At 41.1% G+C, this 12,061-nt stretch overlaps 1 protein-coding gene across 1 annotated transcript; it reads right to left on the reverse strand.

Annotated features, from left to right (window-relative positions):
* Nucleotides 1–221: 221 nt before the first annotated feature.
* Nucleotides 222–6,659, reverse strand: LOC308298878 (uncharacterized protein). The gene is made up of 4 exons (XM_080742570.1): nucleotides 6,409–6,659; nucleotides 5,790–5,879; nucleotides 2,859–2,936; nucleotides 222–907 (listed from the first exon to the last, which is right to left on the reverse strand). Exons 1-4 carry the CDS (start codon nucleotides 6,598–6,600, stop codon nucleotides 794–796), a joined length of 474 nt encoding a protein of 157 aa, XP_080598696.1. The 5' UTR covers nucleotides 6,601–6,659; the 3' UTR covers nucleotides 222–793.
* Between the last annotated feature and the right edge of the window lie 5,402 nt (nucleotides 6,660–12,061).

A 12,061-nucleotide genomic window follows, 5' to 3' on the forward strand; every position in this document is an offset into this window, starting at 1 on the left:
ACAAAAAACTAAAAAAAATGACCTTTCACATTCAGTGTTTTTTTTTTCTGTAATCTGTAGTTTTTTTTTAAATAATTAGGCTCAGAAAGGTGAGTTCATTTGTCTCTGGAAAAAAGCAAAAATCATCCAGGAGGGACGGATTAACCCCAGTGAGGGCCCCTGGCCTATAATCTTTTAGGGCCCCCCCCCCCCGAGACTCCACTATAACCCCCCGTCCCTCCCAACTTGCACTACCTAGCTCAGATTTTAAGCCATGATGATCATCTGTGGGCAAAGAAAGCACCTGTAGACAACAGAGGAGGGCCCCACACATTTGATTTTTAATTAACCTATACATTTAACTTTAGTAAATTGTTAATGACCACGTGGCCCAGTTCCCCCAATGGCCCTTAAGAGCCAAGGGCCCCTGGCAACGTCCCCACTGGCCCAATGGTTAATACAGCCCTGTCCAGGGGAGGGTGAACTCAACAAACAAAGTGATGAATGGTAAATGGTGCATTGGACCGATGCACACACAATGTAAAGTAACATCAAAGGTGATACACCCTCCCTACAACTGGATGATGATGCGTATGTCCAGAGGCAAATGAACTCACTTTTCTGAGCATAGTAATTAAAAAAAAAACTACAGATTACAGAAACAAAACAAAAAAAACAATAAAATGTTGAAAGTTCAGTTTGAGGTCAGGAAACATGAAAAATAATTATAATAATGAAAGTTGATGTCATAAGACCTTTAAAACGTATAGGGTTAGGGTTTGAGAACCACTGGAAGAAGGATGTAGCTTAACCATCAAAAACAACCCAGACATCCTGTTTCAACAGGAGTTGATCCATCAGTACTGGCTGCTATGCTGACCATCCCGTACAAGGTAGAGGAACAGTGTTTCTCCCATTCTTCAAAACGCTGAAAGAAAGAGAGACGTAAATGTGTTATATACTGTAGGTTGCAACATGTAATAATAATAATAGTAATAATGTAATGAACAGTACTTCCGGTGCCAATTACGTCCAGGAACGTGATAGGAATTACGGCGGTGCGACGCCAAGGCCCCGTTATCACGCCCAGGGACGTGTTACCTGGTTACCATGGTCAGGGGGCCTGGGCGGGGGCCTGGCCATCAGCTATGGTCAGATCACATGGATCTTATCATCTTTAGTTTATTAGGATGTGGACGCACTTTGCCTGCTCCGCCTCTAGGTGGGGCAGGTGGGTCCATTTAAAACTTTATCATCATCAACAGCTGCCCATCGGTGCACACTATGTCATCATCAATCACTTGTCAACACAAGCCAGCTAACCTTCAGCAGTGCGTTGTTTAGGCATGGCTTAATCGTGAGCGGAAATGCATATAAACTGTGCCGGCGACGGGGCTCATTGTGGCTTGCTTACGGGCCCCGTTCTGACTTGTTCCGCCAGTGACCATTACCAGGTAAACAGCCTAAACAGTGACCATGGTTACCAGGTAAACAGCCTAAACAGTGACCATGGTTACCAGGTAAACAGCCTAAACAGGCGCTGCGGCGGCTGCTGGTGTGCGGAAAAACTTCATATCCCATGATGCAACTCGGCTGCCATCATCAGGAAGCGTGTAATCTCCCTATGCTCCTGTTCATCTCCCTATGCTCCTGTTCATCTCCCTATGCTCCTGTTCATCTCCCTATGCTCCTGTTCATCTCCCTATGCTCCTGTTCATCTCCCTATGCTCCTGTTCATCTCCCTATGCTCCTGTTCATCTCCCTATGCTCCTGTTCATCTCCCTATGCTCCTGTTCATCTCCTTATGCTCCTGTTCATCTCCCTATGCTCCTGTTCATCTCCCTATGCTCCTGTTCATCTCCCTATGCTCCTGTTCATCTCCTTATGCTCCTGTTCATCTCCTTATGCTCCTGTTCATCTCCCTATGCTCCTGTTCATCTCCCTATGCTCCTGTTCATCTCCTTATGCTCCTGTTCATCTCCCTATGCTCCTGTTCATCTCCTTATGCTCCTGTTCATCTCCTTATGCTCCTGTTCATTGCTGCTGCAAAGAAACAGCTTCATCTCAGTATCTAACCCTAACCCTTTATCTCAGCATCTACTCAGAAAAAAAAGGAAAAAAAAAAGAACGCTTTGCGCGCCGGGAACTGCTTTTTTCACGCCGACACTCAACCGCGGTTACAATTTTTTCATTTCCGCGTGAAAGCAAACATACTGATCACCGTTACAACATCGTGAATTTTCCACAACATGGACACAATCGTGGCTTCCGGTACTCTGTAAATGTGTTATATAGGTTGCAACGTGTAATAATAGTAATAATGTAATGAAGAGTTTAATGCAGGGGTCTTCAACGTTTTCAGGCCAAGGACCCCTTAGTTGAGAGAGAGATGAAGCAGGGACCCCCACAACCTGTTCATAGATTCCATATAGTGTCATCGTTTGACAACACAATCATCAGTGTATTTTGGATTCAAGTCAATTTGTGTTTTCAGATATTTAACGGCTTGAACCGTCAACACTTAATAAACTTGACGTTTCACTCTGTACTTAGTCTGCTCTTTTTCCCCTCTACACCAAAGCTCTTTAGCCAAAAATAGCAGATCTACAAGCTTGTAGCTCTGCTATTTTTGGCAAAAAGTTCTCAGAATAAGGACACTAGTGTTCACATGGTTAATATAAAAAAGGAGAAAGTTTCTATCACACAAATATGGAGCACCCCCTGTAGTAACTCTGAGGACCCCTAGGGGTCCCGGACCCCCTGTTGAAGACCCCTGGTTTAATTAACAAAGTTAGTTTATGTTGTAAATGCAGGTTTTGTAGATACATTAGATAGACAGACAGACAGACAGACAGACAGACAGATCAAGAGATATTTACCGTCTCCTGGTCTTTTCTGCGAATGCAGTCGACGAATTGTTCATCACCGTTTGGGCAGACCATACATCGAACCTCGAGCTGACAGACAGACAGACAGAAAAATAAATCTAACCAAGTTTGAAGTGAGCGGTGGTGTGTGTGTGTGTGTGTGTGTGTGTGTGTGTGTGTGTGTGTGTGTGTGTGTGTGTGTGTGTGTGTGTGTGTGTGTGTGTGTGTTGCAGCTGAGGCTACAAATTAACATAGATTGACACTATAAACATAGATTGACACATTAATCACTACTGGTTTAATCTGCACATAATTCTATATATGCAATTCCAAAAGAAAAAATATACTGTCATTTGTTTAGGAGGTTAATGGGAGATAAAATATTGATTTAGCCTTGCAATTATGCCATCAGTAGCTAAAAAACACAATGAAGAACATATACAGTAGATGGCATCGATACAGTACGTGCATGTGAGTGTGCGTGCGCGTGTGTGTAGGGCCGATTAAGACTCACAGGGGCCCCTGGGCCAATCATCTTCGAGCAGTGGACAGTTGGGTGGCCATGTAAAACAGTGAGCATTTGGTTTTCACTTGTATAAACGAGAAGTAATTTAATGCTGGGACACCAGATGGACGCAATTAATTTACTGGCTGATCGACTGGCAAACACAAAGTACTCTTGGAGAACCACTGAGTCATTCCCATGCTACAACACAGACCAAAGAGCTGATCATGGACTAAAGCAGAGTTGTCAAACGTGCGGCCCGGGGCCGTTTGTGGCCCGGGGAGATGTTCCATGCGGCCCAGGACATGACTTTCAAATTTGTAGTTATGGCTATTTGAAATTTTATTATTTCATTTTCAAATGGATTATTGGGGCTTCTTTAACAAACAAAAAAATAGCAATTTTTTTCACCACTCATACCAAATGTCTTGTAGCCTAATAATTAAAGTACCTATTCTTATAAACAACAAACTAAAGTCATATATTGTAGTTATACTATTAGCAGTGACTGAGACAAAGCCAGTTACAGCTCTGTAAGTAAACGAACACGCATGCGCGTCCGCACTGGGACATGGCCCTCACCAAGTCACCTTTTGTCCAATGTGGCCCGCACTCCGAAATGAGTTTGACAACCCTGGACTAAAGGAAGACAGGAGGGTGGGGACTAGAGGAAAAGATATCCCATAGAGCAGGGGTCTTCAACGTTTTCAGGCCAAGGACCCCTTAGTTGAGAGAGAGGTTTGATGCCTGGGGATCTCCATATATGGGCATAAATGGGTACCCTAACAGGGCATCATCTGGGAATGCCCATACTGTATATGAACATTTTATTTATTTTATCCTTTATTAATATATATCCATATACACATATTAACGTTTCGGTTAAGGTATAGGGTGTAAATCAGTAGTGAAAGTGAGCCGGAACGGCCGGAACGGCCGGAACCCCCGTTCCGTTAAAACATTTGGGGACGGAACGGAGTTCCGTTAAGAAGAGGAGAAGCCAGCTGTCAAAATCCCATGTTAAATAACCAGCCACAAACGCACGTCCAGGAAGGAAGAAAACAATAGCCTATACTAAAGTCAGATTAACATACAGTAGGCTACACAAGTGTTACTAGTTATATTTTCTGATAAAGTGCTTCTAAATTATTCCCGTGGGTTTGTGTAGGTCAGTGTGAACCAGTCAGTCCGTTTGCGTTTCAGTGTTTGTTTGACACGGAGCGGGTAGAGGTGAGACGTTCGCGAACGAATCGAGTCGTTTGAACGGCTCTTTGAAATGAACGATAGGATTCGGTTCACAGTAGGGAGCCGTTCCTTTCTAATGAACAGTGGTGGGAAAAATACTCAATTTCTTTACTTAAGTAGAAATATCAATACTGCAATCAAGTAGAAGTTTGGAATGTTAATGTACTTGAGTAGAAGTATCAAAATGTAGGCCTACGTCTTTTGAACAGCTCTTTGAAAGGAACGGATCCCAGAGATCCGGCTCACTTCAAAGAGCCATAAATCCCATCTCTAGGAGGACTCGTGTCTGTGCCTGCATGTGGCCATAAATGCAGAATAGACCAAAATGATTCAATTCTGCATCTGGGAATGGGAGATGTAGTGGAGTAGAATTAAAAGTATTGGAAATACTCCAGTAAACTAGGCTAGGCTATACTTAAAACCTGTACTTAAATACAGTACTTTAGATAACTGGTTATAATAATGTGTAATAATAATATAATAAATATAATAATAATATATATGCTTAGCCTTCTGTATGGAACATGAACAATATGAAGAGGCTTATTATAGAGGAGCAGCAGGTGGGCCTCCCAAAATAAAGTTTTCTATGCATTTCAGGGGTTTTGGGGGATTAGAGCCTCCCAAAAACTTTTCCGGCAAGAATTTCAAAACACTTTCACCACTGGTGTAAATCAGAGTAAAGCAGTCTCTTTCGCTTCCAAGGAGTGGCTTTGTGTGTCCCCCATGTCCATATATGGTCATTTCAGTCCAGAATGAACAGGTTTTATCTGTCCGTAAATGTGTGTCCCCCATGTCCATATATGGTCATTTCAGTCCAGAATGAACAGGTTTTATCTGTCCGTAAATGTGTGTCCCATGTGTGTCCCCTATGTCCATATATGGTCATTTCAGTCCAGAATGAACAGGTTTTATCTGTCCCGTACGTCCAGAATATGTGTGTAGTGTCCGTCCCGGTCTGATGATTGGATGATTAAAAATGTCCAATGAGACCATAGTTTGAGGATTGGTCAAGCTTCACATGACAATCCGGCCCTCCAGATAAAATCATTCATTCATTCAGAATTCTGAATACTGTAGCTCTAGACAATTTTATACTCAGATTCACTGCTTCACTTCGAACCGAGGTTTGATTTTTTTATTTGTTGACGACATTGTTAATATATTGTATAACTATAATGTATTTCACACACCTGTTTGAATGCACACTCAGGGCGATGTTTGTGTCCATTACCGGCAGCCTTTCTGCAGACTGTGTTCATGAGACGAACATCAGTTCTCACCTACAAGAGAACAGAACATGACATAATCAACACATTACTGCTGTAAGGGCAGTCCACGCAAAATATGCTACGCATACAAGACATACCTATGGTCGTTGTCGGGTGAAAGCCTTGTATGTACAAAACCGTTCGTTTTGCATTTTTCCTTTCAAAAATGATTTAAACTAGTGAAAACAGTAGATCTGCTATTTTCACTACTTTTGTGCGACGGCCTTGTACGATGAAGCAGGGCTTTACTTTGCGAAAGAACATACTAATTTGAAACTTGGAGATACAAAGGTTTCCACCCGACAACGACGCTATGGATCTTTGCTCTAAACATTTACCAGAGGGACGCCCCGTCCAAATTATTGGCTTAGGAATGTGACAAAAACTAATAACAATATATATACACAAATCGATAGATAAATATTTTTTGGGGTGGACCATCCCTTTAAGTTACATGACAGTTACATTAATCATTATTGTAACATAAAGCTACATTCCTGAAAACATTGAAAACGTGAATACAATGATAAAGATACATTACCTGTGGAATAGAATGATCTATTCTATGGAAATTCAGATGGCCAAGAGAATATTGCTGATTTGCTTTAAGAATTGCCTGGTCAACAAACTTCTTCACACCAGGGTCCAGCTGGTCGTAGTCCTGTGCCTGCTGTCCTGTCGTCTGGCAGATGACAGCAGTCAGGAACAACATGGACACGATGAGATTCTCCATCTTCTCCAACACTCCAAGACCCTACTGAGGAAAATATATTGTCATGCAGTTGGTCTAACCTTGGTACAGGGGACAAAGTCCAGTGTGGGTTCTCTGTTTGTCTGTTTTTGGCTTCAGCAGTGGCGTCACAAGGGGGAGGGATAGAGTGGGACTGAGTTACTAGGGCCCAAGGTGGAGGGGCCTTATACTTTAGCTATTAAAATTGATTGATCTACAAGCTCGCAGTGCGACAGTGAGTGCCGCGCTGCAAACGTGTAGATCTGCTATTTTTGAAAAGTCGTGAAAATGTGTGCAAACTAAAATTTTGCTTCTGGGGGATCGCTGGAACTAGATATTTTCAGATGGGGGTCCGTGGCCAAATACATATCATTTTGGGGGTTCTTCACAAGAAAAAGTTTGAGTACCATTGACATAGTAACATAAGTTTAAAAAAAGAAAAAAAAAAGATTTTTCCAAAATAGCAGATCTACAAGCTTGCAGCACGGCACTCTGTGCCGCACTGTGAGCTTGTACATCTGCTATTTATTAATAGTTAAAGCACAAAATATCACGTAATAATGCGTTCCTAGTCTAAATGGGTTAACCCCCTCCCCCTAGGAAGAACATTCATGGGGGGCCCGCAGTGAATCCTTGTACCCAGGGCCCCGGATTTGGTGTGACCCCTGATTGTGTGGGTTCTGTGTGTTTGTTTTTGGCTTCAGCCAGAAGATCCAATCAAATCCAAGTCATCCAAAAGCACAGTTCAAACTCTGGTGGATTTATCATCACTGATGATAGATGAATGAATGACAGAAACACCAAAAAAAAGAGCTCCTCGGAGCCAATAGGTCTCCGCCAGGTCCAGGGGTGTAGTTAGATTAGCTATTTTCACAATTTCTGCCTCTGTTTGAGAACATTTTTAATTTATCATTTTTTTAAATCCTTAAATTGTCACTTTAGAAATGTGCAGATACCCTCTATGCACTTAAAGCTGATATAAGCATTTTTTGGGCCAGATCTGGTCAAAATTTTACTGTCACTTTTTTTTTTATTTTTTTATTTTTTTAGACAAGTTTCAATGGGTTGGTTATTCATACTAAATATTTAGTCTCTATATTACCTGCAGGGGTCGCAGTTAGCCTCTAAACAACTAGCCAATCCTGTGACAATAATACAGGGGCAGCCTCTCTCACCACGGCCCTTCGCAAAAGCCACCAACGAAGAAGAAAGAACGATGCACTGCGCATGCTCAGGGCCTCTGTTATGAAAGAAAACCAACAACTCGCTACTCCACTCCGCTCCTCTGACCTCTACCGAAAGCAGAATATCTGGTTCTGAGGTAAGCTATCCATCATCAGACTTTTAGAAAATGATGTGTCATAATGAACGTTTTTACTGCTTTATAGCAAGTTACTGGAAGACATTATACTGGGCTGTATTCAGTTTGCTGGCTAAGATTAGCTACCTAACGTGTTGCACTGTGTGTGTGTGTGTGTGTGTGTGTGTGTGTGTGTGTGTGTGTGTGTGTGTGTGTGTGTGTGTGTGTGAGACGTGTGTGTGCGCAGTGTGTGTGTGTGTGTGTGTGTGTGTGTGTGTGTGTGTGTGTGTGTGTGTGTGTGTGTGTGTGTGTGTGTGTGTGTGCGTGCGTGCGCGTGTGTGTGTGTGTGTGTGTGTACACGTTGCAACAGCATGTTTCCGAGTGAATCTTTATGTAAAAAAAACATATTAGCTGAAGCTAATGTTACTATGTTAGCGATAATGTTAGCTATAGCCCTTTAGTAGTTATCATACATCAGTTAGTAGCGATGATGCATCAAACTAGTCCAGTTCAGATATATTGGTAGGCTATATGCCAATTTTAGTCTAAATATCTGCACGCCAGGCAGAGCCTACCATAGTTATCACAGTGTTTACAAGTATGTTTTACTCAAGCTACAAGTAAAGTCAATACATTTAAATTATATTTGCTTTGGTGAATTGTGCATGAATGGGCTGTTCATGTACAATTATGTTGTAATTATATATACTATATTATTTCTATGTAACAAAACAACTACTAAAATTGCATTTGGGCTCTTTCAATCTGCTTTCCCAATTTTGGGAATAACTGTGAGCTTGTAGACCCGCTCTTTGCTACATGACACTATCAAATTATAAAGTGTAACTCAAGCTTATGTGATTTGTAAATGCTACTGTACCAAGTAGGCTATTGGTTGTACAGTATAATAATTAACAAAGTATGGGAAAGAGAGATGTTTGCCCATTGCACACATAATATTTATATTTTGATGAACATAAGTTACTTTGTGGGAAATTAATTGTCTCTATGTGAATATTATTGTCTTTGTCTATTATCAGGCACAGATTGACCGAATGTCACACTCTTCAGTGAGAGCCCAGCCTGCTCTTCGACCTGCCAGATTCCCCCAATGTCCTCCGCCAGGCCCCTGGGCACCCAGTTGATGCAGAGAAATGCCAACATTGTTGAAGAAGTGCTGCAAGCAACAATCTGAGGGTCATCATGTAGGCTTCATAGTACAGAAGTTGTAGGGTTAGGGAATTAAAAGAATATATAGGAATTAAAAATATATACCTGTATATAGTAGAGGCTATTATAGACATAATGTTCCCCCCAGAATAGGGATGCTGGGGTTCAACTGGTTAAACATCAAGTATATATTTTCAATCAGTCATAATGGAAATGGTTACTCTCAAGTTTTCTTCATGACATGCTGTATTTTAGGAGGTAAATATTTACATATTCATGTACCATTGTGTGACAAACGTAGTCACAAGATAAACTGGTCACCATGGTCACACAAAAACCTGCAATTAAATAAATGTGCTGTTTATTCCACAGACAATTCTACTTGTATTTGTTTTGTTAGACACAAGTGCATAAATGTCTAGACATAATAGAAATGTCATCTTCTGTCACACTGCATAACTATTTTTGAATTTATTTTACTTCAGTGGGCAATCCAAAAAATGCAGCCCCACTGAGGTCAAAGTAGGCCTATAGACAGTCACATACTGTATATCTACACTTTGTTTCCTGTAATGTTGAAATGTTACTTCTTTGGGAAGTCTTTGACAACATTTCATATTTTTAACAACAGCAGCAGTCTATCCCGTAACTGACACAAGAGGATGGACAATTAGCAAGTGCAATATGATGTCACAGAATCAAAACATCATGACTACCATTATATTCTGACAAAGAATAACTAAAGAGTTCTATGGTGGATTTATTTTTTTATTACACCACTGCAGTGTAAAACATTTTGTCCTTCAGACATTGAAATAAAACAGGTTTTCAACAGTGGGTTCTCAGTAGAATATTGTTGGTCCCTGGTTTAAAAATCTGTGTTGATTGATTAAACACTGTGTAAACAGAAATATAACATACCATTACACTTCAGCTAAATGGATAACAAAACATGTCCTGGTGACTTGCTTCATTGTGGTCCCATGTAATTCATCAACATTGCATAAAACTAGAAAGGTGCAATTCTGGGAAATTCCAAGTGTGGTTTCACTGATGCAGGTTGCGAGGAATCCACTGGAAAATGAATTCAGTCTTACCATTACATACAGATTGTGTTGTCATGTGAAGCACAACAGTGACAATGTGTGAAGCATGACCAAACGCTTCACTTTTAACACAAATACAATATCGACACATTATAAAACACTGTAGAGCGCAGAGGCACTAAAGTGAAAAAGGCACAAAATCCTTTGGAGATCCAAGTTTTCGAAGAGGTGTGTATTCTGTGTAAGGGCACTTTGGTGGCAGTGCAGTAATGACAGTTATTGGAAGTCAGTTCAGAAGACTGCCGGAGACCACGGGTCTTCCACTGGTTGGATCTGCGGGGTACTTTGCTGTCTCCATGGTCCTGTCGGCTCCCAGCTAAGTCCATGCCATGGCCTGGTAAAGTAAAATCATAATTAGAATTAAAATGAAATCTGCTTGTTCACAGCATAAGGTTTACGCCTGGACAATGAATTTGACCCACCGACTAGTCATTTTTCAGGCATCAGAGGTTAGCTGAAGTAACACACAAAATAATAAAACAATGTTTCCTTCTGAATCACCATGGATAGTTATTTACTAAATAGATTCCCTCATAGTGCAGGATGAGTGATTCATGCTTTTCGGTTTAGTCCTGGTGGCCACTTTATATGGAGGTGTACTATTCAAATGCATCTCCTCTATTATAAATTGTACCAAGACCTCAGCTGACGTGACTCAAACAGCTGCTGTGTGGATGGGGGTGGAACACAAGTTATGGGACAGCATAGGAACCTACCTAACAGCAGAGCCACATAATCTTCACCGTCCTCCTCTTCAGATGATGACGCAGACTCTACAAGCCCTCGCTCCAGCACACACCTAGACTTCTTCCTCCTCCTCCTCCCAGTCAATGCTATGAAAGGAAATATTCAGAAAGTATTATTCAGACAAAATACTCTGAATGAACAATTTGACATGTATTTCAATGGGAAAATAACAGCGATAGTAATTGATGTCATGTAGCTATTATTTGTGGGCCATTTCCTCGGGTAGTTTCCCAAACAGTGGGTCGAGACACATTTGTGGGTCACAGACCAATTTGTATGGGTCACAACTCGAGTAATAATCCCATTTTCTTTTCCTACTAAAAATAAAATATTAATTTAAAAAAATTGACAACCTTTTTAGATGTAATTTTTGTAACAATTGTATAGATTTTCAACAAACACCGACTAGTTAGCAAGCATATTACACAAGTGGTTCTAAAACCTTTTCATGTCAAGGACCACTAAATTGACACTTATTAGCCCGCGGACCCCCAGATATGCCAGGGACCCCCATAAGAGACTACAACTACTAGGCTACTGCCAAGTCAGACAGATGCACCCTGAAAATAAGTATGTTAGCACAGTGTGAACCACAAGACTAAAGTTAGGATTCTAATGTATTTTACAACAGTGGTTCTCAAACCTTTTCATGTCAAGGACCCCCAAATTGACATAAGCTCGCGGACCCCCAGATATACCAGGGACCCCCATTATAAGAGACTACTAGCTGCAGAGTCAGACACCAGAAAGCTAACGTCATTGTACCATACTGCTAGGTAATGTAAACAAACGAGGACTGTTTATATCACCTTATATAAAACTTTTTAAAGAAAGAGTGGTCGCGCAGCTTGTATAGCCAGTAGCCACGATGCAATAGCCCTTTTATTTATTTGTATCAACAGTAAGAGGTCTTCTTCAACGTTTGTTTTGTTAGGTCGTGGAAACAAGTTGGCCATCCTCCTTCATTGTAACGTTTAGTGGACTAACTTATACACAAACAAAATACTGAAATAGACCATAAGAAATGATTACCTGTACAGAAGACACAGCAAGTTCTGCGTTGGTTCAGAGAGTCCCCTCCATCCCCTCCATCGTTTGTTTCCTTTTTTTTCCCTTCTTTTTGTTTGTATGCAGTAGTAGG

This window comes from Nannobrachium achirus, assembly GCF_963921795.1.
Source record: "Nannobrachium achirus genome assembly, chromosome: 15".
Classification (NCBI taxonomy): domain Eukaryota; kingdom Metazoa; phylum Chordata; class Actinopteri; order Myctophiformes; family Myctophidae; genus Nannobrachium; species Nannobrachium achirus.